Consider the following 27,027-nt stretch of genomic DNA (forward strand, 5'->3'; position numbering starts at 1 on the left):
GCCAGAAAATAATTTTAATGCCAAGTAGAAAGGACCGATTCGCTTTGTCATTTTTCTTGCTTTTGCTCTACAAACTTCTCCTTCCGATGACTTTGAGAAGGTGGGAGGAGCTGTCTGTGTTTCTGGGGTGGCGGTCCACCTGGGAAAGAGTCTCTCATATTGTTAGCTTGCTCCCAGATCTGGAGGAATATTAGTATCCTTTAGAGCTGGGAGTAGATGTGAAACAATGAAATAATTTATAGGTGGCTTATTGCCTCTACTGATAATATCACCTTCCTTCTTTTTTTTAAATATATTTTATTAATTTTGTACAGAGAGGAAGGGAGAGGGATAGAGAGTTAGAAACATCAATGAGAGAGAAACATCAATCAGCTGCCTCCTGCACATCCCCTACTGGGGATGTGCCCACAACCAAGGTACATGCCCTTGACCGGAATCGAACCTGGGACCTTTCAGTCTGCAGGCCGACGCTCTATCCACTGAGCCAAACCGGTTAGGGCATCACCTTCCTTCTTTCAGGAACAGGACAGCTTCATCATCCTCGTACTCATAGGGACCCACGGTTACTTTTAAAGAACCTGCAAAATAAATACTTAATGAAGGAAGGGTGAACTTCTTGGAAGTAGTAATATAATAGGCAAGAGAAGAGAAGAGCTTGGGTCTTTGAAAGTATCTCCTTTCTGGTTAAAGTACAAGAGCCTTGAGGAAGGAGGAGGAGGGAGAAGGGAGGAGGGAACCAGGGAAAACGTACCTTCTCTGCTGAGCGGCATCCTTTGCTGTTATTCATGTTTATATTCTTCATGGAGATGAGGGTGATGCTGTCTTTCTCTCCATTGGCTGTGGAGCAGCTAGGAGTAGGAAGGAAACATGGGTTATGGATAGGAGGAGTGGGAGAGCAATTGGGGGGGGGGCGTTAAGAAACTGTACAGGGGTTGTTAAAACTTAGACCTTTGTTTTGGTGGTGAATCATAATGAAATGAGAGTGTTTTGAAGCCCAAAATACTTGTATTTAATTCTTTGTTTTACTACCTATTGCTTGTGTGATCTTGACCTAGTTACGACCTCTCTTAAGTCTCAATTTTTAAATGTATAAAATGCAGTAATATCTGCCTTGAAGAATTTGCTCTAAGAATTTGAGATAATATTAACAAATATCTTCTACCAAAGGGCTTGGCACACACAAGGTATTCAATAAACGGTTCCTTAAATAAGTATCTTCTTATTTAAGGGATATATTAGAATCTGAATTCCTATACTTTTCTTTTTTATATATATATATATATTATTGATTTTTTTGCAGAGAGGAAGGGAGAGCGATACAGAGTCAGAAACATCGATGACAGAGAAGCATAGATCCACTGCCTCCTGCACACCCCCTACTGGGGATGTGCCTGCAACCAAGGTACATGCCCTTGACCGGAATCGAACCTGGGACCCTTCAGTCCCCAGGCCAACGCTCTATCCAGTGAGCCAAACCGGCTAGCGCTAAATTTCTACACTTTTCATGAAGGTGTAAAAGGTGCTTAGCCCTGGGGCTGAAGAGTTCCAGTCCATTTCCTGTCACCTGATTGCTTCCTTTCCAGTCTGCTCTTGTCCTGTTTGCCCCTAGCTCTGGTCTCAGTGGAGGCTATCAGGATTTCGTGTGTGTGTGTGTGTGTGTGTGTGTGTGTGTGTGTGTGTGTGTATGTGTAGAAAGCAGGAAGCTTTGGTTCCCTCTTGGAGGGAAGACTGAGAGGTCAGATAGACAATACCTATTTACACCTCTGACAGTCTTACCTTTCAGATATCCCTGAACTCCCAGGTTTCTGGGGATCTGTAAAAATCCAAAGGCACAGATTGGGGGTCACATGTTGTTACTCAGAAGCCCAACCTGCCCCTCAAAGTTCACCCAAGTGGACCCTCCCATTTCATTTAATGGTGCTGATGTTCCCATTCCTTCCCTCAACTCTAGGCTGGGTGTCAGTCCCAGAATCTAGCTCTGGGTCCCTCAGCAAAGAGGGGCAAAGGAGGGCCCCCAAGGTTCAGGCGTGTACCTTCAGATTCCTTGTTCTTCTGACACTTAAACCTTAGACTGACCACACTGACCAGGATGATCACCACAACCACCAGGATGACAATGAAGCTGATAACACCTGAACAGGGAGAGGGTGGGGTGAAGAGGAGGGAGAGGAGGGGACAAGAGGGGATAACATGAGTTCAAATTCTCTTCCTAGCTAAGTGCTATGTAGACAGGGTCCAGAGCAAAGTGAATTTTGAATTCCCCTTCTCTGCGAATTAATGAACTCTCAGCTTGCTGCCCTGGCCAGAGTGGGTTCCACAGCCCTTCTCCCATCTTCCCATAAGAACATGAAACCTAGCAGAACCCAGAAGAGCTGACTAGAGTCCGTGGAGGCTCTTTCCCACCAAAGCCTTCTTTGTCAGCCAAACCCTCTAGCACAAATGGGTGAGATTTGAACTTGTGTTTCCTGACCAGTGTCCAAGTCAGTTCAAAGGCGGGGTCCCCTGCCACATCCCACCTTCTCCTTCCTCTCACCAAATGCAGCCACAGTGAGCACTTGCTCTGACATAGGGCTGGGCAGAATGGTGGGGTCTTCTCTTGTCCACGGGCTCGTGGTGGCCAATTTGGAAGTAACATTTTGAGCGGTGTCTGAAACGGAATGGTGATGGGTGCTTCAGTGAAAGGACTTATTCAGCCTACCAGAGAAAACTAGGGTCCCCCCACCCCCCACCGCCCTCATACACACACACATTTCCTCCAGGTAGAGGACTGCAGAGAGAGCTCAAGCCCTACAGAAAAGACTTCCTCCCTGCCCCTCTGACCAGGTCCCATGAGGATGAAGGTCAGAACTGGGTGCTGTTGGATCACATGACTAGATTGCTGGTTGTTTGTGTTACTAGTTCCAAAGGACTCCAGAAAGTCCAGGATGCTTCCCTCATTATGCTCTTCCCACCATCCCCTTGGAGCCCAGAGGAAAGGGATTTATGCCGCAGACATAGGGAGACAGACTAGGCAAGGCTGAGCCATCTGTGTTTTGCCAAGAGTTGAAGAGGGAGGAAAGAAGGGCACCGGATGTTTGTCTCCAGGCACTGATCTAACAAGCCAGCCTGCCAGTTAAAGGGCATATGTTTCTGGCCCTCTTAAAAAGTGGTATGGTCCTCCATCTCATCCCCGCTGAGACTCATTGTACTACAGGCCTGATTGCTGTTCCATTTCTTTGTCCTCACCCGCCTCCTAAAAATGTCTGGGAGTATAAAAAAAACCCAGAGCCAAGGGGTAGGATGAGAGAAAGGGTCAGGGTGTTCTTTGTTGTCAGCACAGACAGGACATACCTCTGCTTCTGCTGCCACCGCTGCTACTGCTGCTGCTGCTTGGGACCCCTGTGCCTGGGCCATGAACAGCAGGCCAAGGTGGAGGGTAACCACCCCACCCAGCTCTTCTCCCATGGCTGCTGGGTGAAGACCAACCTGCCTTGAGAAGCATGTAACTCTTCCCCAACCTTTTCTGCCTTCCTTTCCATTATTTTGGGTTCTCCTAACCCTTCCTTTCCTTCTCTATGCCTTTATCAATCCTGAATCAACTCTTTCTACCTTCATTGTGACCAGGTCCAACTCCTTGTCTCTACTCCCCACCAAACCTCTCTCCTTCTCTCCAGGCCAGGGTGCCACTGATGTGGATCCTGAGACCGCTCACTGTGGGGCAGGACCTGGGCCCCCTCAAGAGGAGAAGAAGGAACCCAGCTTGATACTTACCAAATCCTGATGTGTGCTCCTGTGGCTGGGATGGGGAGTGACCATCCATGGTGCTTGACCTTGGCATCACAGGTTTACTGGGTACTGTGGGGACCTGTGCGGCGTTCTCTGGAGCAGCTGTGGATTAGGAAGCATTTGTGGGCCTGCTATGGCTTCAACCAGCATGTACACAGGGAAGGCTCTTTAGTCCAAAATTGTTATTTTCATTACTGCTTTCACTTCCAGAAGGAGCCATCCTCCTTTTCACCACTGGGTCTTCACCTGTACAGTTTCCTCTGCCTGGAATACACCCTACCCCCCTTCACCCCACAGTCTTCATTTGGTCAACTTCTTCTCTGGCCTTAGCGTTAGAAGCACTCTGGGATGTCTTCCCTGGCCCCCAAGTCGGAAGTGGCTGACATTTGTCTGGATTTCAATAGCACCTTCATCTTATGCCCACACAATCCTTCTACCCTGTCTGTAATTGTCAATGTAAGATCTTGTTTACTTGTCTGTTTCTCCACCGTATTCTCCTTTAGAGCCGAAACTGTGTCTGCTTTCTCATTGGGCCCTCCCTTGATGGAATTTGTAGTCTCAGTGGCAGAGTACCTGGGGTACTGGTACTGGTACTGGACAGAGGGCTTGGGCTGTTGGGCTCTGAGGAAAGACTGTCCCCTGCAAGGACTGAGGCATACGGGGAGTTGGAGGTGGAGCAGGTTTGATGACACACACTTCTGATCCATATGAGAACTCTTGGGCTGCAAGCAAGTCTGAAGGGATGGGCAAGGGGCTGGGCAGGGGGCAGGGATTTGCCCCTCAGCAACCACACTCACTCACCTGTGTTGGGAGAAGTTGGCTGTATAGTCAGACTTAGACTGATGGCTCCTGAAACAGATCATCTGAGGCTGACGGTCTATTGCCTCTTATTGCTCTGAGTCCCTCTCCTCTTCCCTATAGCTGGTGTTTTCTAGTCTTTCTTCTTACCCCATCCCTCACCTGCAACCATTCATCTCTCTCTTTCAGAACAGGTTAGACTGGGCCAAGCTGAAAAAAGTCCCTAGATGAGCTCAGCTTTGGATGTCCTGAGAGCTCTGGCCCCACCCCTAATCACCTAAGATCTGTGTAAAACAGTGGCTGGAGCTCTCCTCAGCCTTACTAAGCTCCCAGACCTAAATGCTAGAGGAGTCCCTGTGTGTTTGCTCTTACCCTGACGGCTAGAGAGATGCATTGTCGTGGGCTGGGAGTTGTGGCCTGCAAGAGAAAGCAAAAGGCATAGACTAGCTTTGTGAGTCTCCCACCCAGCACAGAGCCCCCAGAAAAACCAAGGCCTTTTGGCTTTCAAGCCTCCCATGCTGACAGAAGGCTACAGAATGTGGCTCCAGCTTACGGGGCTGGCTTCCTCTGAGATCATGACTGAATAGCAGCATCACCACCACCTCATGATTCAGTTCCCAGAGTCCTTTCCTGTCTCTTCAATCCCACATGGGTTTTATAGCAACCTGATACAACGTCAGGGGAGGTTATTTTAAAATAGTGATACGTCCAAGGACAGAGGGCCAGACACCTGCCAAGTCTAGACAAAGACTCCAGGTCTCCAAGCTAATGCTGACATCATACTACCACGGTGCCATCCATTCTACCCTGCAAATAGTGTCATACTAGTCCTGCCCAAGGGAAGGGGATGGAAATATGTGATGAGTAAGATGGAGTTAGGGATTGGGGTTGGTATCTGGGCTATCTCTGTGCCCTCCTCCAGCCAGAGGTAGGGGCCAGGAGGCAGGGAAGCTCTAGAATGAGTGGTCAACTTAACTCTCCCAGGTAGAGGCTTCTCAATAATGGTTGTTGTTGGCCAAACCCAGGGAGGAGGTTACTAGGATGCCCCAGTAAAGAGCTCTCTCTAGATTGTTTTGTAACTACATGTGTATGCCTGCCAACCTCTAGGCAGATGTGTGTGTGTGTGTGTGTGTGTGTGTGTGTGTGTGTGTGTGCCTGTGTGCCATATATGTGTCCTCTGTGTCTGTGGGACCTCAAAGGTCAGGTTGTGTTTGCTCATTTTCCACAATGAAATCATTCTTGAAACCTGTGAACAATGTGAAAGGAAAACGTGGGGAAGTGGAGCCGCCCAGCTGGGTTCCCGTCCCTCCACTCAGGCTGGGACTGCAGTCGCTGGCCTGGCCCTCTGCTCCCTCAGCCCCCATAACCAGGGAAGTACCACGCTGGGGCCTGGGTGAACAGAAGCAGCTGGGGGTCAGGGCCCGCCCACCCATCGGCAGCCTGTTTATTTCCCTTAGCCACTGCCTTCCTCCATGGGGCTATCACTTGGATAGTGTGGAATTAATTGTTTCCAAGCCCACCCGTTCCCAAACCCTAGTGCCGAGGCTGTTTTTCCAGGTCACCATCTCTGACACTTCATCCCCTGAATGGGTGGGGGGTCAAGAGGGGAGTTAAAACTTATAGGTGCCCCAGGCTAGAGAGAACTTTTCCCAGCTGGGGAATGACCCTTTTAATCCAAGGCATGTTCTGAAAACACCCATCAGAAGGTACCTTAGATACCATCTAAGCTCTATATGGTTATAACTTTAGTTTTTAGTGGGAGGGGCACAGTGCCTGCCTTCCCACATTTATCTAAAAACAAAACTAATGTATTAGAATGAGTTCCAAAGTCACAAGCTCCAATTCTCAGTGGCATGCTCTTTGTCACCTGCCCCCCCTTCCCCTACTGGAACTTTTTGTCATCAGGAGATTCCTCTGTGAGTAGAGGAGGGACTAAAGGAGCATCTGTTTTTACAGGCCAGGGTGCCTCTGACCACTGGACACGCAGACAACCAAAGGCCACTGGCCACTGGGATTTCTTATTTTCCGGTCTCCCCTCCCTAATCACTACCTGCCTCTCTCTCCTCGGCCTCCACCACCACCATCCTGTTTTTCTCAGCAGCATACCTTAGTAGTTGAAATCATAGATTTTGGAGTTTGACAGGCTTGAGTTTAAGTCCTGACTCTGTCACTTACTGGCGTGGGCTTTAGTTTTCTCTTCGTTAAATTGCAAGTGATTTTAGTACTTCCTAAGTGGTTGTGAAGATAAAAAGATGCATATAAAGTACTTAACATAGTGTCTGCCAGACAGAGAGTCCATGCTCAATAAATGCTAGACAGTTTTAATTTTGCCCCATTCTCTCAAATCCTCCAAGTCTCAAGTCTGCCCTGATTTGTGTATCGAGAGTCAAGTCCCTTTGCATATCCCCAAAAGGATTCCTCAGCCCACCAAAAATGAAGGAGATAGTAAGTGCTCTGAGATATTCGATAAGAGGTTAGGAAATTCAAGCGGTGAGCATGGCTTACGTAGAGTTTACACAGGGCATTCCTAGCCCTGGCACTCGTCCAGGACAGGGCAATGGGTAGGGAAGCTGAGAGAAGCCTAGGCCTATGAAAATGCCACCCCATGAGTCACACCTTTTAATCTTCTCTGCCATTTCTGCAGTTTGGACAGCAGCCTCGTCCCCCAGCCCCAGATCAAATGCGTGACTCTATCCTCTGGGAAGGAGGTTGCGGGTGGAGTAATCAGAGTTTTACTTCCAACCCGTGAACTTGTAAAGAAATGCCTGACCTCTCTACGAGGCAGTCTTCTGGTCCTCAGGCCTTCCACCCACCACCGACAAAGGCATCCTCCCTCTCCCATCCAAGCACTCTTGCGTGGGTTCTCTTCGGCTGCTTTGAGCCCAGGTTCGTGAATCTTCCACAGAGGACTCATGGACGGTGAGGTGGGGGTGGGGAAGGAATGACCAAAGGGAAGTTGCTGCCCTGTGAGTCAGAATCTCCTGGATTTCTCATGGTTCCCAGCAACTGCTCCCTAATTAGAGGACCCCTTATGAGCTGTTTCCCCACTCATCAGCTAGCAAAGCCCTGTCTAAGAGGAGTTTTCAAGTTATCTCCTCTGAAGACCATCTCATCTAGACCCCTGGCTGAGGGTGTTGAGTACATCCTCTTTGGCAAACAGTTCTTTGTACCTAACTTGAATCCCTCGTGCTGTGTGTGAGCTTAGAGTCAGTATTTGGAATTCCCAGGTTGTTACTCCCCATACGGAAGCAGAAAATAAAAAGATAACTGTAAAGCCCAAGGTGCAGACAGTTTTGTGCTAGAACATCCCAGAGGGAGCTTTCAGACCTCAGGCTTACACCAAGACGGCCAGTCACATCCCACATCTTAGGAGGCCAGCCTTTATGGGAGCCCCGGTTCACCCTGGAAATTTTCCCACAAAAAGGTTTAACCATGTGCTATTTTACCCGGGCCTGGTAATGACTACCTCCCAATCCAACTGATCTCTTTCATGAAAGGCTCTGGAATTTCCCCTGGGCACAGCCCTGGATGGAGAGCTGCGTGTGTGGTGTGTGTCCCGAAGGAGGGGCAGGCGCTCAGGACTGCCAGCCCTGGAGGGGAACGCTGACAGAGTGGCGGTGCCTCTTACCTTGGAGCAGGAGGAAGCTCAGGACCACCCAGCACAGCTGCGTCCTTCCAGCAGTCCCCATGTCCGCTGGGTCTGTGGTGGGCAGGCAGCTGCTCCGTGGAGGCTCTGTCCATAGTGGAGAAGAGAGAGGGAGTGCTGGGAGGGGGAGGGGCTGGGGGCTGGCTCTCCAGGAGCTTCCTGTCAAAGAATAGAAGGAAACAGATTGGGACTAACTCCAGGGCCCTGCTCAGCCTGACAGCCCAGACAAGGATGTGAGGCTGAAACATCAACGACTGGATTGCGCCCTGGGCTCCGGGACTCTACGTGGCCTGGGCTAGGGCCACTGTGTTCCCCTCCAGGGCCTGTACTCAGAGACCAGTGATGGCAACCTGCCCCTCCCTGGCCCCAGCCCCCTCTCTTCTCCTCCAAGGGGTCCATCGGGTCCCTCAACACACACCACCCAGTGGTTTTCCTGGAATGTAACTCCAGTTCCTCCCCATACTGTTTCAGACCATGATTGAGCTCTAAAACTCAGCCCACCAGCCGCCCATGCTCTATAGACTCTGAATGCTCCACATTCTTCTCCCTCCTCAGGGCTACCAATGCAGATGGGACTCCCAATATCTTTCATTATTGTTATTCTTAAAAGAAAAACAAGAGAACCACATTCCAGGCATCCCTCCCTCAGGCCCCTCCCCTCATTTTGGCGTCAGGCCTTCCCTGTGCTCCAGCAGCATCCTTATCCTTAGCATCCAGCCAGCACACACCCCACAGTCCTCTCTTCTGTGGACACATTGTCACTTTTCCCAGTATCCCTTGGACCTAGCACAATGCCTGACATATAGTAGGCATATATGTCTCAGCACATATTTGTTAAACTAAACTCTAAAGATTTAGAGCAGAGAAATGTTACACATTTAATCTATATATATAAAGAGCCATGCTCCATAACGTCCAAAATGACCAAAGACTTGACCGAACACTGGAAGTCAGTCCTGCAGTCAGTGACTGCTGCGCTGCGAGCACCTCAGCAAACCAGCACTGACTGCTGAGGGGGCTGCGATCTGGCCCAGACAGAGGCCTGGAGAGAAAAGCAGGGTCTGATCTCAGCCCCTGTGGCAGTCAGTGCTGGGTCGGCATGGTGGAAATTAGTCCTGGTGACCCAGCACTGACTGCCGAGCTGCGGGCGCCTCAGCAAACCAGCACTGACTGCCGAGGGGGCTGTAATCAGGCCCAGACAGAGGCCCAGAGAGAAAAGCAGGGTCTGATCAGAGCCCCCGTGGCAGTCAGTGCTGGGTCGGTGTGGCAGAAGTCAGTCCTGCAGTCAGTGAACATAGGGTCAATTAATATCTGTTTGAGAGGAGTTGGGAATATAAAGTACAATGTAGAGCAATTACTTATATTATTTCACATAAAACTCTTTTCAACTAAGATATTTTCCTTTATTTAAAATGTATCTTTATTGTTGAAAGTATTACAGATGTCCTTTTGTTTTATTTTTTCCCCCCATTGATCTCCTCCACCCTGCACCCACCCCTTCCAGGCCTTTGCCAGACTATTGTCTGTGTCTATGGGCTATTCCTATCTAATACATAAAAATCTAGAAAGATTTAGAGAAAATAAAATAAAAGATATGACAGATAAACCAGAAGAGCTAAAGTTGCTGCATGAATACTGGATACAGGCTTGAAGCCAAAACACAGCTCATGAGATAAAGTTAGTCATTGTAACATAACAAAAGGTTCCTTTCACTAAAGAGATAAGATGATTCCCAATACTTATACACATAATAGAACAGTGAGAATGAGCCTCACCAAGATGTGTCTCAGTGGTATGCAGATTTTTGAGCTAAGGGCAATTTTAGCTTCAGGCTCAAGTGAAAATTCTGCCTCTCCCTTTAACTACCTAAAAAAAAATAATTGAATTAGAGGCCTTGCCCATAATAAGACATTATCCTATATAATAGAAGGCTAATATGCAAATCGACTGAACAGCAGAATGACCGGTCGCTATGTCACACACTGACCACCAGGGGGCAGATGCTCAATGCAGGAGCTGTCCCCCTGGTGGTCAGTGTGCTCCCACAGGGGGAGCACCACTCAGCCAGAAGCCGGGCTCATGGCTGGCTAGTGCAGCAGCGGTGGTGGGAGCCTCTCCCGCCTCCGTGGCAGAGCTAAGGATATCTGACTGATGGCTTAGGTCCGCTCCCTATGGGGAGCAGGCCTAAGCCATCAGTCAGATATCCCCTGAGGGCTCCCAGACTGCGAGAGGGTGCAGTCTGGGCTGAGGGACCCCTCCACCCTAGTGCACGAATTTCGTGCACCGGGCCTCTAGTATAATTATACACTGAGTGGCCAGATGATTATGACCACCCCATCAGTACTTCGTTGGGCCACCTTTTGCCTTCAATACTGCAGCAATTTTTCTTGGCATTGACTCCATGAGATGTTGAAAGGTGATGCGAGGAATCTGACACCATGTCTGATGAATAGCACTGTCCAGTTCTGTGAGATTTGATGGTTGTGGGACCAGCTGCCTGATGGCTCTTTTAACTTCATCCTAAAAATGCTCAATTGGATTGAGATCTGGTGATTGTGGGGGCCACCTAAGCAAGGTAAAGTCTCCCTCATGTTCTTGAAACCACTCATGCACAATACGAGCACCGTGGCATGGCGCATTGTCTTGTTGGAAGAAGCCATCTCCATTGCAATACGCCATCAACATTATAGGATGAGCTTGATCAGCAATGATACTTAGGTATATTGTGCTATTCAGATATTGTTCCACACGAATTAAAGGGCCCAAATCATGTCAGGAAAACATGCCCCAAACCATAACACTGCCCCCACCAGCTTGAAGGGTTGTACTCATGCATGTGGGGTGCATGCTTTCATGCTGTTTCTGCGAAATTCTCACTCTGCCATCTGCATGATGCAACTGGAAACGTGACACATCGGACCATATGACTTTTTTCCAATGCTCCACTGTCCAATCCTTGTGTTCCTGTGCGAATTGGAGATGTTTTATCTTGGTAACTGCAGACAGCAAAGGTGTTCGAACAGGCCTTCAGCTTCCATATCCCATATGATGCAGTGTAAGGCTAATTTGCCTACAAACGTCAGGTGGTCATAATAATCGGGCCACTCAGTGTATCTTTAATATAATTATCATTGTTGTGGATTTCCTTCCAGCTTGTGATAATAAGCATATATATTATTTTATTCATTTACTTATTTACTTTTACTTTGGTTAACCCTCACCTGAGGATGTTTTTTTTTCTTTCTTTCTTTTTTTTTTTTAGAGAGAGTGGAAGGGAGGGAGGGGAAGAGAGGGGAGAAAGAGAGAGAGAAATATCAATGTGAGAGAGACACCATCTAATGGTTGCCTACCACATGCACCCTGATCAGGCTGGGGATCGAAACTGCAATCTAGGTACATGCCGTTGACTGAGACTAGGACCCGAGACCCTTCAGTGCATGGGCCGATGCTCTAACCACTGAGTAACACCAGCCATAATCGTTTTATGAATCTGTCCTTTTGACCCTTATTTTTTATTTTTTAATAAATATTTTATGTTGACGCAATCACAAATGTACAGAAAGTACATTACACAGAACTTTTTCCCTTAAATCACTTGAGAGTAAATTGCCAACAGAATGACTCATCACCCCTGAAGTGTTTGTAGTGTGTATTTCCTACAAACAAGGACAGTCTCTTATAGATTCACAATACAGCCATCAAAATTAGGAAATTAATATTAATGTATTAGTACCACCTAGTCCTCAGATTCCATTCAATTTTGACAATTGTCTCAAGAATGGACTTTATTTTTATTAGTTTTTAATCCTCACTTGAGGATATGTTTTTATTGATTTTAGAGAGAAAGAAAGGAAGAGGGTGAGAGAAAGAGAAAGTTAGATATGAGAGAGAAACGTCGATTGGGATCAGTTGCCACCCATATCCACTCCAACCAGGGATCAAACTCAAGATCTTTTTGTTTACAGGGCAATGCTCCAACCAACTGAGCCACACCAGCCAGTTATAACAAAAGGGTCCAGCCTGGAATTACTCATTGCATATCTCTTTTATCTCCTTCAATCTGGAACATTTATTCAGTCTTTTCTTGACTTTCATGACATTGAAATTTTTAAAGGTTACAATTCAGTAATTTTGTAGAGTCTCCCTCATTTGGTTTGTCAGATATTTCCTTATGATTAGACTAGAGGCCAGGTGCATGAAATTCATGCACTGGGGGCGGGTGTCCCGCAGCTCAGCCTGCACCCTCTCCAATCTGGGACCTCTCAGGGGATGTCCGATTGCCGGTTTAGGCCCGATCCTATGGGACATCCCTCTCACAATCCGGGTTTGCTGGCTCCTAACCACTTGCCTGCCTGCCTGCCTGATTGCCCCTAACCGCTTCTGCCTGCCAACCTGATCACCCCCTAACCGCTCCCCTGCCGGCCTTATTGACGCCTAACTGCTCCCCTGCCAGCCTGATTGCCCCTAATTGCCCTCCCCTGCTGACGTGATTGCCCACAACTGCCCTCCCCTGCTGGCCATCTTGTGATAACATGGGGGTGGCCATCTTGTGATGACACGAGGGCGCGAGGGCCACCTAGGCTTTTATTAGTATGGATGGTCATGCATCTTTGATGGGAATGTCACAGAAGCAATGTCGTGTTCCTCTCTTTGCATTCTATCAACTGCTGCATGGTTTTAATTTGTTCCATTACTGAGGATGTCCACTCGATTACTTGCTTAAGGTGGTGTCTGCTAGTGTCTTAGTTTCCTGTAGCTGCATACAAGTTACCATAAACTGGTGACTTAAAACAACAGAAATGTACTCTTTCACAATTCTGGAGGCAGGAGTCAAAATTAAGGCATTGGCAGAACTATACTCCTGAAGACTCTAGGGGAAAATCCATTCCTTGCCTCTTTCAGCTTCTGTTGGCTGTTGGGCATTCCTTGGCATTCCTTGGTTTGTAGCTGCATCACTTCAATCTCTGTCTTGGTCTTCACATCACCTTCTCCTCTGTGTGTCTCTTCCAAGGACACTTGTCATTAAATCTAGTGGTCGTCTAGATAATTCAGAGTGACCTCCTCATGCCAAGATTATTAACTTATTTGCATCCGCAAAGACTCTTTTTCTTTTTTTTTCTTTTTTAATATTTTTATTGATTTCGGAGAGGAAGGGACAGGGAGAGAGAGAGATAGAAACATCAATGATGAGAGAATCATTGATCGGCTGCCTCGTGCATGCCCCGCACTGGGGATTGAGCCCGTAACCCAGGCATGTGCCCTGTCCAGGGATCGAAACGCAACCCCCTGGCTCATAGGCTGAGGCTCAGCCACTGAGCCACGCTGGCTGGGCCAAAGACTTTTTCCAAGTAAGGTAGCAGTCACAGGTTCTCAGGATTAAGATACTGACATATCTTTTTGGAGACCACCATTCAGCCACTATAGTCAATTTTATCCACTTCAAAGTTACCCTTTTCCCCTTTGTAATTAATAAGTATTTTGTAGGGAGGTACTTTGAAACTATGTGAATATTACATATTATAATCATTTATTATTTTGATGCTCAAGTTATCCCCATTTTAGTCATTGGGAACCCCTTCAGGCTGGCTTCTGTATCCTTTTACCATATCTCCATCATTCTCTGAACACTTCTTTACATTCTGACAAAATGAGATGTTCCAGGTTCATCTCATGCTTTACCAGCCCCAGCCCTGTAATCAGCTATCTCTCCAAGGAGCCCTCTGTAACTGCGATCTATCATAGATACAAAGAACAAACTGATGGTTGCCAGATGGGAGGGGGTGGTGGGGAGTCTGAGTGAAAAAGGTGAAGGGATTAAGAAGTACAAATGGGACCCTGGCCAGGTGGCTGAGTTGGTTGGAGCATTATCCCATACACCAAAAGGTTGCAGGTTCAATTCTCAGCCAGGGTACATACCTAGGTTTTGGGTTCAATCCCCGGTCCGGGCACATACAGGAGGCAACTGATTGAAATTTCTCTCACACATTGATGTTTCTTCTCTCTCTCTCTCTCTCTCTCTCTCTCTCTCTCTCTCTCTCTCTCCCTCTCCCTCTCCCTCTCCCTCTCCCTCTCCTTCTCCCCCCGCCCTTCCTCTCTCAAAAGCAATAAAAACATATCCTCTAGTGAGGATTTTTTTTAAAAAGGCCCCAAAGACCTACCTTGCTGTTCTGTGTGCTGTGAGGACACAGCATGAAGGCACTATCTGTGAACCAAGGAGTAAGTTCTCATCAGATGCCAAATCTGTTGGCATCTTGATCTTGGACTTCCCAGCCTCCAGAACTGTGAGAAAAATTTTATGTTGTTTATAGACCACCCAGTTCATGGTGTTTTGGTATAGCAGCTTGAACAGACTAAGACACATACTGTATACTTTATCCATTAAAGGTGTACACTTTTTAGTGGCTTTTAGTATATTCAGAAACTTGTGTAACCTTCCCTGCAAACAATTTTATTATCCCACAAGTCCCACACCGCTTACAGATATATAGCTTGTAATAAGAAGGCTGGAAGTAGGATGTGGCTAAAATGGGCAGCCTTTGCTCCTGGCTTACTCCGGTGACCAGAGCTTAAGGTGAGCCCTGGAAGTCAGCCAGCTCTCAATGGCTCCCTATCATGGCAACCTCCCGTTGGCCCGCTCAGAATGTTCCCACAAGCCCTTCTCCTTCAGTTTCCTTGGCAGAATCCTAACCCTGGTTGCTTTCAGTGGGGACAGAGTGAGGGAAGAAGGGCTGTTCTTTGCCTTACTTAGGTTGACAGGGCCACTTCTACCTCCCCCGGGGAGCTGGAAAAGAGATGTGACCCCAGTGTACAGAACTGAGCCAGGGAACTCCAGCCTGGAGGGGTGATGGTGGGGAGGACCCCAGAGTCTTTTCACATTTGTTCTCAGGACTCACACCTTGAAAGCCAGGACTTCTCTTCTCTGTAAAGCAAGAGCATATTCTTAATTATTTCAGCCCCTTGAACCCATTTAAGAGGCTCCATGACAGCAAAAATCCAAGAAGAGACAGAGGGAGTGAGACAGTGAACTTGTCATGGCTCAGAAGTACCTTTCCACAGGTGAAGGATGCTCCTTATAAGCCGCTAGTGGAGTTAGTTGGGACAAAAAGATTATTCTTTATAAACTGTCTCCAGACAGAGGAGAGACCGGTGAGCACTTTTTGTAACTTAGACACAGTAAAGCACACACATTCTCAAATGAAGTTGCATCCTAACAAACACAGCGCAGCGGCCATGGCGGGAGCTTCTCCCACCTCCGTGGCAGTGCTAGGGAAGGCTCCCCCGAGCGTTGACGCAGAAGAGAGCATTCAGAATTCATATTTGTAAAAACTAAAAAAGAAAAACCCCAAAGAGAAAAGAATGCCTTGCAAGGGAATGATAAACATCAAATTCAACAAGATAGTTACCCCTGGGGTGAGAAAGAAGGGAGAGATCAGGGAGTGGGGCTTCTATTTTATTTGTAGCATTTTAGTTCTTTAAAATATTTAAAGTAAATGTGACAAACTATTGAGATGGACAGAGCTGGTAGTTGGGCCAGAGAGATTTAGTATATTATAGTCTACGATTTCCAGTACTTTTGAGATACTGCATTAAAAAAAAAAAATCAATCAAAGGATCATCGGTTGGGGTGGGGAAATCAGTATGTACTTTTGGGTGGCAGGCGGCTGGGTAAGGGACAATGGCTAAGTGTCTGGGATCGGGTGGAGGATGGGCAGGCAGACCCAGGCTCCTGAAGCTGTCAGGGGGCATGAAAAGAGGTCCAAGGAGTAAGATCAAGGTACTATCAGAGTTAAGAGCTGGCGTCAGGGTTTGTCCCTATGTTCAAGGAAGTGAAAGCGCAGAAGAGAGCGTTGACGGTGTGTGTGCAGAGGGTGTGTGCCCCGTGAGCCCCATAGGACGTGGCAGGTCCGGGTAGGGGCCCAGCTGGGGTGGCAGGCTCTCCTTTGCCCAGCTGGTCAGCAGTCTTGAGGGAGTCTTGCGCCCACCGCCCACCGGGGGACAATGCACCAGGTATACTCTCCCCTCACCCTGTCCTGCCAGGCTGGCGTGACTCCCAGCAGGGGCCCCTTGCTTTTCACCAGCCTGTGCTTCCTTTTCCCCTGCACATCCGGAGCTGCTTCCCCACCCCCTGCCTGGGAGCTCTGTGGCCTGGGCCCCAGAGAACCTCAGACTCTCACAGGGAGGGGTGGGGTATTAGACTTTCCACGTTCTTAAAGGGACACGTGTTGGGGTGGACAGTGTGACCGAGAGACTAAAGGAAGTGTGTTTTCCCTGGGCCCCAAATGCCGACCCATAGGAAAAGCCAGGCTGCGGGCTCAGAGTTAGGGGAGGGCTCCACCCCAAGGGTCTGCTTCTGATGGTCCAGCTGGGGACAGTGAGGTGAGCGAGAAAAAGGTTTTTGAGTCTGTGATGACCTTACCAGCTCTGGGGTTTAGAGTTTGGAGGTTTGGTATCTTTCTGGCAACCCCCCCCCCCCTATAACCCCACACTTAGCAGCGGGGAGACAGAGAGAGGTAGGGGTCATGACCTCCAGCTTTAGGTGGAAGAACTCTGGGACCCTGAAAGAGGTAGGGGCTGGCATGGCATCTCAATCTGTCCAGGAATCCACACTGGGCACCCCCTCCCTTCCAGGCCCTGGAACCTGATCCTGAGATGGGGGGGGGGGAGGGAAGGGGTAATTATGGATGAGGTATCCCCCTTGCCAAGTTTCTGGGGTTCCTGTCTCCTCTTCCTCCTTCCCTTACCCCCACCCCGCCTCTGCCTTCTTTGTGCATAGTGGGCACCTAGGATGCTGAACACAATGACTCCCTTTTCCCTGGACTTTAAGAAGCAGTTGATCACTGCTCATTGCCCGGATGTGGGTCAGCAGCCCGTAGTGTGCTAAGATTCCTGACCCAGGACACAGGCCCTATAAGGAATTAGGAGATCTGGGAAGAGAGGGCAGTGAGAGGGGACTTGCAGGACCAAACTCTATATGCCAGACTGTAATGAAGTCCCTGTTTGTCCCTTTCTGAACAACTTTGTCTCTGTCTCTGTCTCTCTGTATCTATCTTCACTGCTTTCTTTTTAACTCTTTTTCTTTTTTTCTTGTATCTTTCTTTCTTCCCATGTTCCCCTGTCTGTCCTCTTCTTCGTTTATTCTCTCAGTTACTATGTGTATTTATCTCAGTTTCTGTCTCTCTCTCCATGTCTTCATCTCTTCTTTGTGTCTGTTCCTCTCTCTCCCCTTCAGGCGCTCTCTCTCTCTCTCTCTCTCTCTCTCTCTCTCTCTCTCTCTCTCAGTTCCCTTTGGTTGCCTGTCTCTCGCTATTTTGGTCTTTTCCTGTGTGTACATGCCCACGTCACCTTCTCTCTCTGCACTCCCCGCCTAGGCTGACGGTTACCCCTGGCTTTCTTCAGCTGTGAACGGCTCAGCGGGGCAGGAGACGCAGAGGCAGCTTCCAGAGGTGCTGAGTGGGGCCCGAGAACCACCTCGAGAGGACGGGCTGCCTCTGCTCACTGTGATCATCGCTCTCTTTGTCCTGCTGGCAGTCTGTATCGTGGTGGCCGTCCACTTTGGGCCAAGTCTGCACCAGGGCCGTGCCACTCTCCCCACAGAGCCCCCAGCCCCAAAGCCGGAGGGTGGCATCTGCCTCATCCACTGGCGAGTGCTGGGCTCCCAGGACATTCATGGAGACGCCCAGCAGGACCCTCCTGTCTCTGGCTCCTGCCTTGTGCCAGACGGGCCTAGGCTCAGCATCGACGAAGTCACGTATCTGTAGGAGGAAGACTTTGGAAAGTAGGCCAGACCTGGTCAGAACAAGAAACTGGACAGAGAATTAGGGCAAAGGCAAATTGGGGCCTGGGCGTTAGATCTTTGGACGTGCACACCTGGACTCAGCTGGAGCTGCCCGCGGGGCAGAATACAGAGAAAGCCTTGAGGTGGACAGGGGAAATAAAGAAGCTTGAGGGCCCTGCCCAGACACGCGGTGCTATGAGCATTCCAAGTGCCCAAGGCTGCCCTTACAAAGCTACTCCATCCTCTTCAGGGACCACCAGACCCCTGAACCTCCTTCTCCGAGTCCCTCCCTCCTCCCACCCCTAATCTCCTCTCCTTTGGGTGTCAAGGTAAGTCTGGCTTGGAAGATTCCACCACCCGCCCTATCCCTGTGAAGGGATGTTAGAGGCTCCCTGCAGAGGCTCTGCTGCCCCAGCCCCCAGGTCCTGTGAGGGCCAGCCAGAGAGTACCAAGGCAAAGACCCCAGGGCTCTGCCTTCTCTGGGACTCGGGGAAAAGAAGGAAAAGCTGTTGCCCTTCACTGATTGAGGGACATCCCTTTGGCTGTCAGGGCCCAGGACTTGTTAACAACTTTCAAGGCCCTTGTAAAGCCCCAAGCACCAATTATAGCTCCCAAATTGTTTTTGTGTTTTTTTGTGGTTTTTTTTTTTAAATATATTTTTATTGATTTTTTACAGAGAGGGAGAGGGATAGTTAGAAACATGGATGAGAGAGAAACATCAATCAGCTGCCTCCTGCACACCCCCCACTGAGGATGTGCCCGCAACCAAGGTACACGCCCCCGACCGGAATCGAACCCGGGACCTGTCAGTCCGAAGGCCAACGCTCTATCCACTGAGCCAAACCGGTTTCGGCCCAAATTGTTTTTGAATGCCCTCCACTATCTTGGGGCAAGACTCTGTCTTACCTTTCCATGATGCAATGGGGAAAATTTGGGAGTTCGCATTACCTCCTACTTTCTGTGTGCATGGGCCTGTTAAAACTAGCCTAGAATTTATCCCAGGAATTTCCCAAGTCCAGCTGGTAGGAAAACAGGGTAGGAAAGGGAGCTTCGTGGAGCTTTTATAGAGGAAGAAAGGAGTGAGGAGAAGGCCTACAGGGGGAGAGGCATGGAGGTTGGGAAGATGCAAGAGGCCAGGAAGGCAGAACTGAGTCTCCCAGGGGCTCCCTGGAAAGGTACCTCTTTGTCTGGCACCTCTGGGCTTCCTTTATGTGCAGTCAGGAAGGTGCAGACAGACATTTATGGAGGAACCTCTGGGTGCTTTACCCTGGGGAACAAGTCAGTTCTGGGATTGCCCACAGTCATAAGGCTGGGAAAGAACAGAAGATAGAGGAACAGAGTTGGAGATTATGTGTGCAGAGGACTGGCTTGCCACCTTTGGGTTAATGAGAGGCAGTTATAATCTTAATAGCTATTCCTTCTTGAAGGCCAGCTACGTGCTTGGCACTGGCTTCCTCCATGGGCCTGCAGATATGCCCTTCACTCCTCATAACAACCTTGAGAAGAGAACCATTGTTGTTCCCATTTTACAGTTGGGAATATTAAGACATCCAGGTGGACACATGTGCTAAGCGGTGGATCAGGATTTGGACCTGAGGCAGTCTGCACCATGTTGGGGGCTGGAGGGTGGGGAAAGTCATGTTGGGGAGGCCTTTGATGCTGGTCTGGTTTCTAGGTATAGGTGTGATGTTGGAAGATCTTCAGGCCTTGAGGACAGAGTGGCTGGGACAGCTGGGGAGTGGAAGGGACTGTTTCTCCTCACTCTTTTGGCTCTGTCATCCTCAGGGGCAGTCGGTTCCTTCTGGCAAATGTGTGTCTATGTGTGGAGCCTTTCTCCACAGCACGCTGTACTCAGATATGCATATTGAACAGTTGCAACAAAAACAAAGGAAGGAGGGAGGAAGGAAACAATTTCTGGTAGAAATGGGCCATCTCCCCTCCCAGATGGGGGCAGTTTTGCCCCCACTGTCGTTGCAGTGGCTCAGTTCTAAGGGCGATAGCAAAAGGTGTGGCAGGTGACTGGCTGTGCTGCCCAAGGTCCCCCATAGAATGTCCCACCTCCTCACACGAACCCTCTCCCCGCTTTATCCCCCACGCAGGCTCTCTCATCAGGGGATGTTTATTTAGTGGCCCCTGCTGCTTTGAGCAACCCCTTGCCCAGGGCACAGCTCATGGTATCTGTGTGCTCCCTCAGGCCGCCCCTGGTCCCTCCCTACCCCCCAAACCTCCCACTGGAGACAAGGGCACTGAAAGGATAGGTGGAGTGGGGGTGCTTCCCAACCCTCTGCCCTCCGCCTGCCTGTGGGTTCTGTCCAAATTGAAATGAGACCCACCACCCCACGGCCATGGATGAGGAGGGGTGCAAGGAAGCACGTCCGTACAAGCCGATTTGGACATTGCAGATAATAAATGCCAATAGTTTGTATTAGTCAGAGTCTAGTCGGAGAAAGATGCACACTGAAATGTGTAATCTGAGGAGTCTAAAGCGGGGACCATTTAGAAAAGGCAGGTATAAGGAAACCAAAAGCAGAGAGTGAGTATTACAGGATGAGCAACAGTAGGGAGCCGATACCGCTGCTAGGACTGAAGGGGCAAGGGGAGGAAGCAGTTCATGGGACCTGGACAGAGACAGGGTTCCTGAGCTAGTCTGGTCAAGAGATACAGTGAGTTCACAGTGACCTTGACACCGCAGGGGAGTGCTAGGGAAATAAATACTTGAACCTCATTCTCCCATTGACCAAACAGAGACAGAAGCCAAGAGGCAAGGGAGCCTGTTGATGCTGTCCCAGGGCAAAAGGAAGCCGAGAAAGGTGAAGAAGTAGGTCCAGAGGGTCCAATGGAAGACACCTGGTACATTAAGTTTACCTGGCAATTAGAGTTTACAAGAAACATCTATGCAGTCACTGTCCTCACAACAACCCTGTGAGGTAGGTAGGGCAATCATTATGATCCCATTTCATAGATGAGGACACTGAGGCTCATGTAAAACAACTTGCCCAAGGTCATAGGACTCATCTTGAGATGTCAAGTCCCTGTGACTTCTTTAAGAGACCCCCTCCCCACCGTGGGAGGAAACAGCTTTGCTGGGCATCTAGCCCCTAAAGAAAGCCAGCGTGTTGGAGATCGCTGGGGGATCAGGCAAGGTGACCGTGGCCCTCAGAAGATATCCGTGCGGAGGGGGAGAGGCTGATCCGTTTCACTGATGAGGAGCTCAGGCTCTTGGTTCAGTGTGGAAGAGTCAGGCACCGCCGAGGTCCCCACATTACCCACAGCAACCTCCTCCCTTTCCTCCTGCTGCAGGTGCCTGAGAATCTCCTGTGACAGGGAGAAGCTGCTTTCCTCTTCAGGTTCTGGAATGGGGGTGGAGAAGGAGGTGGGGAGTGGAGTGAGAAACCCACATTCCCACTCCAACACACCCCAGAGGATTTGCTGGGCAGATCCTTCAACCCACCTCTCTATGCCCCCTCCCCATCCCAGCCATTGTGGGTAGAGCTTCATGGAATCCCAGAGCTAGAAATGGCTTTAGAGATAGTGAAATTCTACCCTCTTGCTTTTAGAGATGATGCTTAGAGAAGGGTAGAGACCTGCCCAAGATCATACAGCGAAGGAGTGGCAGAGCTGAGGGTTCAGCCCCTGTCAGTCTCTTTAATTCCTGGCCTGGGGCCTAGGATATTTTGCTTCCTTTGACAGATGAAGTGAGGAGACCCTATAGCCCACCTCTTCATGCTCCACCCAAGACCCATAGCCCAAGACTTCAGAGCAACCAAGTGTCCCAACCTGGGGAGGTGGACCTCTCTCATGGGAGGAAGGGGCAGGCCCAGGGCATGATGCTTTCATATCTCCTTCTGCCCCCCTGGAAGACCCTGGGTCCCCTGACTCCTCATGTCCTCCAGACCATCAATCCCTTACCCTCGTAGACAATGAAGCGACAGTTGTTCTGACACTCAGGGGCATCTGCCAGGATGTCCTCAAGCGTCCGGCAGAAGAGTTTAGCCTGCTCAAGCCGATCTTCCCGACTGAAGCCAGCTCGGCTATCCTGTGACATGGCAAACAGGGTCTGCAAGGGGGTGGCATACTCCAGAACGCAGGTGCCCACCTGGAGAAAATGAGAGGAAGACCAAACTAAACCAGGGCAGACAGACTCTGGACCCCAGTACCACTGCAAGGACCCCACTCCCTCAGTCTGTAGAGATGGGGTCCTGGCAGGTGCTGCCCTAATGGGGTTATGCTGTTTGGTTATCTTTTGCCTCTGGCATCCCACTCCTAAGATCAGGGCCAGGGCTGAGCTAAATTTACCCTTCACTGATCCTCCTCCTAGGATCCCAGGGCAAGGCCCACCAAGCTAGGCTGTCAACTGCTCCAGTCTGAAATCAAGTCTGACGGCTAGGCTGTAGGGTTCATCCGTGGTCTGGGTATCCCTACCCACGCGTGTGAAATCCGTCAGATGTTCTCACAGCCTTCATCTAGGGCAGCTTTATGTCCAAAAGCATGGTGCCCTAGCCGGTTTGGCTCAGTGGATAGAACATTGGCCCGAGGACTGAGGGGCCGTAGGTTCGATTCCAATCAAGGGCATGTACCTCAGGCTCGATCCCTGGCCCTGGTTGGGGCACTAGGGAGACAACCAATAGGTGTGTCTCTCTCACATGGATGTTTCTCCCTCTCTGACTCTCCCCCTTTCTTTCACTTTCTTTAAAAAAATCAATGGAAAATAGCCTCGGTTGAGGATTAACAACAACAACAACAACAAAAATAGGTGTTTTAAGAAAAAGCATCGTATACTCAAGTTGAAATTGTCCGCCTTCTCCCTGGTTCTCTGAGTCAGTTTCATCATCTGTAGAATAGGGGTTGTAACAGTCCCTACCCCATAGGGTGATGGTGAGGATTCATTGAGATGGTTAGATAAGCATCTAGACTAGCATCCGGCATGCATAAGTGCTCAGTAAATGTTACTTACTATCCTCGTTCAGCGTTGAATCTTGTCCAGCCCCGGGACTCACTGGGGAAACTAAGGCTCAGAGGAGGGCAGTACAGTTTCACCAGTGGTTGGCCAGCGCCCGGAGTTCTGGGGCTCTAGGTCTGACCCTCTCCAGCAGGACCCACCTTCCTGCACACTCACCAGCCTCCCGTTCTCCAGAAGCTCATAGACGCTGTTGGTGTAAACCCGGCCCTTGATGCCAGCACGATCAGAGTGTTGCGGGGGCAGCTCATGCAGGAAGCGAATGTTGGGGTCAGCCACACTCAGGTCGTCAGGCACCCCACAGTCCAATGGGAAGAGGATGTATAGCCGATGGCTTCCTGCGCCTCGTAGCATATTGTTGTGGAGCTGATTGTAACTACGGATCCGGGCCGGAAGCCCTGAGGTGGAGAGGCCCAAGAAGTCATTCCCACTGACCTTGTCTCCCACTGGATCATTGGTCCCCCTCAATGTACATGCAAAAGAACCCAGGGTCCAGTCCCCTAGTACTGTGTAGGAGGCCAGGAGGGACAGCACATCCAAGAACCCTTCCCTCCCCTCCATCTACTCCCACCACTGCTTTCTCCCTTCACTTGATTTCTGTCAGCCCCACTCCTTCCCACCACAGCTTTCAGGCCTTTGAGAGGCAGGCAGAGGCAAGGTGACATTGTCAGCACCCGCAGGTGCACTGAGTCCAGCCGTTAGTGTGAGCCATTTCCTAGCAGAAGCCCTGGGGTCAAGGGAAGGCAGCAACAAGATATGGGAGAACTCTAGCCTTGGTTGGCCAGTCAGAAGAAAGGTTCAAGCCCTGGACAGACCTGGATTCAAATGCTGTCTCCTCTCACTAAGCTGTGTGACTTGGGATAAGTCCCTTTATCTCTCAGAACCACAGTTTTCTTATCTTTTAAGCGGGAAGATGATTATATCTTCCTCAGAGGTTGTGAATTAAAAGAGAAAATGCACATGAAAGGCACACAGCATGCAGTAAATAGTTATTGAAAGAATTCAGAGGTGACCTTGGACAAGTCACTTAATAGTTCTTCCTCTAAACCAGGCATAACAACATTCTTCGTGCCTAGAGGATTGTTTTGGGAATCAAATGATTTGTTGGACATGAAAATACTTTGGAAAATATACCGAGATGTGGAAACGATGTGTCTTATTGTTTGTGTGTCTTGTAGATCTAGAATGGGGGCATAGAGGATGGCCTACCTGGTAGGACCAGCCGCAGGTACCCGATATAAAATGACCATGCCAGCCCATGGGCCACGTTGAAGTTTCTTTGTTCACAGACTGTAGAGACCTCCGCTGGGGCCAGCCCCTGTGGACAGAAGAGTGGGGCAGGGGGAGACCTCCATGAAGGACAACTAGAACCCTCCTCCTCCTCCAAGATTTCTCAGCCTGCTGCTGCTTTTCTGCCATTGCTGACCCCGCTGTTCCAGGACATTATAAGTTCCACTCCAAGAACCAACCTCTAAACTAGTCCCACTCCTAGTACTGAGCTCAGAGCAGGTCACACTAGCCACAGCCTCCACTTGACCATGCCCTCCACTTCCCACTGTGTCTTACCTGGAGGTCCAGGAGGATGCTCAGTGCCTCTGAGAGGCCCAGGAGGGAAAGCATCCAAGCTTTGTTTGAAAGGGAGGCATAGAAATAGCAGGACACCAGCAGTAGGGCCCCATAGCGGATGGGGCAGCCCAGACAGGCCTGCACAGCCCTCCAGTAGCTGCCCTGGTACCTGCAGATGACAGCTCAGCTAGAGAGATTCAGGGAGGGGCAGGGATGGGGGTCAAGGGAGTGAGGCATGTTGTGTGCCCAATCACCATGGGTGCTGCAGGGAGTCACCTGGAATGGACGTGGCATAGTTCCTCGACCAGACTGCAGACTCGCTTGAACAGCAGTCTCAGCTGCAGGGAGATCAGGTGGAGCACCAGCCACCAGAGAATGTGTGTTGGCGGCTCCCCCAAGCCCCAAAGGGCTGCCAGACAGGCAATCAGCAGGGCAAAGGCTGCCTTCTTGGCCTTGTGACTCCTGGGCCGAGGGATGGATGGATGCAAGCTGGAGTGGGGCATCTGTAGGTACCAAGAAATCCATGGCCATGCTCCTCTCACTCTCCTGTCATTCCAGGATTGAGGCCCTGGCTGGGCACCTTCCCCCAGCTATTCCCTTCTCACCCCCCCCCCCATGCCCAGCCATACCCAGGGGCTGCTTTTGGAGACACCTCTGGGGGACAGGCTGGGCATACAGCATCCCAGAGTTCCAGTCCAGGAGGGATTTGTTGAAAACAGAACAGGTGGAAAAGAGCATGGATTTATACACACACATCCCATCCAACCCCAGGGAGACTGCGGGGCAGTGAAGAAAGAAGGCAGCGACTCTCCCAGACCCAGACCTATGAGGTGCCACCCACCTCGGGACCCTTGAGGATCTGGGCTTTCCTCTCCCCAGGAAGGATATTAGCCAGAAAGGACCCCCAGGGGCCTCAGCCTTGGAGCTTTGGCTGGGCTGCTCCTGATCCTACCTTCTACCGCCAGACACAGAGTTGTTTCTGGGAGACAACAGGAAGAGAAGGAGGCTCAGCGCAATAGCTCCCAGTGACTAAAAGCAGCCTCTCCGGGTGCAGCCTGCAAATGGAAAGTTAAAAACAATTTGAAGCTTTCTCTACAACATTCCAGTCCTGACATCTCAGAGTACATTGGAGAGGAGGGTATTTCCCACCCCCAGGGAGGGGGGAAGAGCCCTCCCCGAAAGGCTCTAATGAGTCACACCCAGTCCTGGAGTGTGTGGTTCGGGAAGCTTGTGAAGGCTCCCATTCCTGCAGTTTGCTACCCCAAAGTCAAGGGTGTTCAGAAATTCTCTCACACTCCCCTGAACCACAACCTGAACACCAGATTCCCTTTAAGCCCCCACAATTAAACAAACTCTACCAATACCTATGCGGGACTCCACACACCCAGCCTAAGACAGCACACACTACACCATGCTCCCTGCCTGACTGCTTATTTTCTGATTTCTGGATGAGATCCTCTTTTTCTGAAGATTGTGATATGGAGGAGGGAGGGAGGCGGGGAAAACGAACAGTTATTTCCTGTAATAACAGCCTTTCAGAGTAAAGGGCTTGGTAGGCGCAGAAAGCCAGCAGGGGAGTGTAGGGTTTGGGCTCTTTACAGGAAGTGGCCACGCCTGAGACTTCTCAGAGAGAATACGGTGGTTCCAGCCAAAAAAAGGCAGCCTCATGAATAATAATAATATATTATGGCAAGTGTTATGTATATTTACAAGTATTCACTTAATCCAGTCAGCCACCCTGCCCATTAGGTATAATACCATTCCCATTTACAGATGGGTAATCTGAGGCTTAGTGAGGTGAATTAACGTTCCCAGGCCCCACAGACAGCAGATGAGGGAGGCAGGACCGGAAGTCAAGTGGGTTGCCTTGTTCTGTGCCTTGATTTCTTGGGAAAAGTGGAAAGTGCCAAGATCTTGTTTCATGCTTATATGGAGCAGGGACTGTCTCTGGCCACTTCCTGGCAGCCTGATAAGCTGATCTGACTTGAGGATGGCCAGGTCCGGAGAGTGGGATTGGGGTGCCACCCACAGAGCGGCAGCAATTCATTTCTGCCCAGGTCAGAGGGTCCTTGCCTTGACCCACCCCCACACCACAACCAGACTCATGAGGACACAGCACATTCATAGATGCCAGGGGCCTCCCAGGAGCAACGAAGCTTCCTGAAAACTCTCTTGGTTTTGAAAATCATTTCCTAAGAATGGAGGTAATTTCCTACATAGTCTCTCCCCTAAAATTGGCTCACAAAGGGGTCCACTACCATGGACAAGGTCTCAGCTGTTTCAAAACCAAAGGAAGTCAACCTTGCCCAAGAGGTGGCCTGAGCAGAGTCCTGCAGGAGTGCGCCCCAAGGCCAGCTGTGTCAAGCAGCCTCAGGCCTCCAGGATCGTGCTCGGCTGTCTAGCACCAACTCCCCTGGGTGGCACCGCTGCTGCCAACTCCACACCAGTCGTCATTTCCTCTGAAACCTGCTTTTCCTTCAAAACCTGTTCTTTCCTTCCTCCTAGAGGAAGATCCTTTAT

General features: G+C 49.9%; 3 protein-coding genes across 7 annotated transcripts; 1 reads left to right on the forward strand and 2 right to left on the reverse strand.

Annotated features, from left to right (window-relative positions):
- On the reverse strand, window positions 1–8,324 carry ECSCR (endothelial cell surface expressed chemotaxis and apoptosis regulator). Of its 3 annotated transcripts, XM_079772892.1 has the most exons (9): window positions 8,192–8,315; window positions 4,936–4,980; window positions 4,567–4,614; window positions 3,751–3,867; window positions 2,534–2,647; window positions 2,034–2,132; window positions 1,777–1,813; window positions 752–848; window positions 1–578 (listed from the first exon to the last, which is right to left on the reverse strand). In XM_079772892.1, exons 1-9 carry the CDS (start codon window positions 8,250–8,252, stop codon window positions 570–572), a joined length of 627 nt encoding a protein of 208 aa, XP_079629018.1. In that variant the 5' UTR covers window positions 8,253–8,315; the 3' UTR covers window positions 1–569. The 3 variants fall into 3 exon arrangements, with proteins under 3 accessions (XP_079629018.1, XP_079629019.1, XP_079629020.1); XM_079772893.1 differs by lacking the exon at window positions 4,567–4,614; XM_079772894.1 differs by lacking the exons at window positions 4,567–4,614; window positions 4,936–4,980 and having other exon boundaries at window positions 8,192–8,324.
- A 7,717-nt stretch (window positions 8,325–16,041) lies between these two features.
- Window positions 16,042–17,967, forward strand: SMIM33 (small integral membrane protein 33; the record flags this gene model as incomplete). The annotated part of the gene is made up of 2 exons (XM_079772416.1): window positions 16,042–16,216; window positions 17,578–17,967. The coding sequence occupies exons 1-2, from the start codon at window positions 16,208–16,210 to the stop codon at window positions 17,965–17,967; spliced, it is 399 nt and encodes a 132-aa protein (XP_079628542.1). The 5' UTR covers window positions 16,042–16,207.
- Window positions 17,968–20,505: 2,538 nt separating this feature from the next.
- On the reverse strand, window positions 20,506–26,044 carry STING1 (stimulator of interferon response cGAMP interactor 1). 3 transcript variants are annotated; one of them, XM_079770363.1, is made up of 9 exons: window positions 25,872–26,044; window positions 25,460–25,562; window positions 25,137–25,173; window positions 24,784–25,010; window positions 24,508–24,676; window positions 24,151–24,259; window positions 23,101–23,339; window positions 21,894–22,080; window positions 20,506–21,334 (listed from the first exon to the last, which is right to left on the reverse strand). In XM_079770363.1, the coding sequence occupies exons 4-9, from the start codon at window positions 25,008–25,010 to the stop codon at window positions 21,141–21,143; spliced, it is 1,125 nt and encodes a 374-aa protein (XP_079626489.1). In that variant the 5' UTR covers window positions 25,137–25,173; window positions 25,460–25,562; window positions 25,872–26,044; the 3' UTR covers window positions 20,506–21,140. The 3 variants fall into 3 exon arrangements, with proteins under 3 accessions (XP_079626489.1, XP_079626490.1, XP_079626488.1); XM_079770364.1 differs by lacking the exon at window positions 25,137–25,173 and having other exon boundaries at window positions 25,349–25,562; XM_079770362.1 differs by lacking the exon at window positions 25,137–25,173 and having other exon boundaries at window positions 20,507–21,334; window positions 25,872–26,042.
- Window positions 26,045–27,027: the final 983 nt, after the last annotated feature.

The sequence above is a fragment of the Cnephaeus nilssonii genome (assembly GCF_951640355.1).
Source record: "Cnephaeus nilssonii genome assembly, chromosome: 5".
Taxonomy (NCBI): domain Eukaryota; kingdom Metazoa; phylum Chordata; class Mammalia; order Chiroptera; family Vespertilionidae; genus Cnephaeus; species Cnephaeus nilssonii.

Bases quoted from the DNA above. Each gene is read 5' to 3' on its own strand.
- STING1 (XM_079770363.1), bottom strand. From the start codon at position 25,010: ATGCCCCACTCCAGCTTGCATCCATCCATCCCTCGGCCCAGGAGTCAC. The intron at 24,260-24,507 runs GTAAGACACAGT...TTCTGTCCACAG, and splicing joins GCATCCTCCTGGACCTCCAG to GGGCTGGCCCCAGCGGAGGT. The intron at 21,335-21,893 runs GTAAGGGATTGA...CCCCCATTCCAG, and splicing joins TCGCTTCATTGTCTACGAGG to AACCTGAAGAGGAAAGCAGC.
- ECSCR (XM_079772892.1), bottom strand. From the start codon at position 8,252: ATGGGGACTGCTGGAAGGACGCAGCTGTGCTGGGTGGTCCTGAGCTTC. The intron at 4,615-4,935 runs GTAAGAGCAAAC...GATCTGTTTCAG, and splicing joins GCATCTCTCTAGCCGTCAGG to GAGCCATCAGTCTAAGTCTG. The intron at 3,868-4,566 runs GTGAGTGAGTGT...CCTAATCCACAG, and splicing joins GCCAACTTCTCCCAACACAG to CTGCTCCAGAGAACGCCGCA.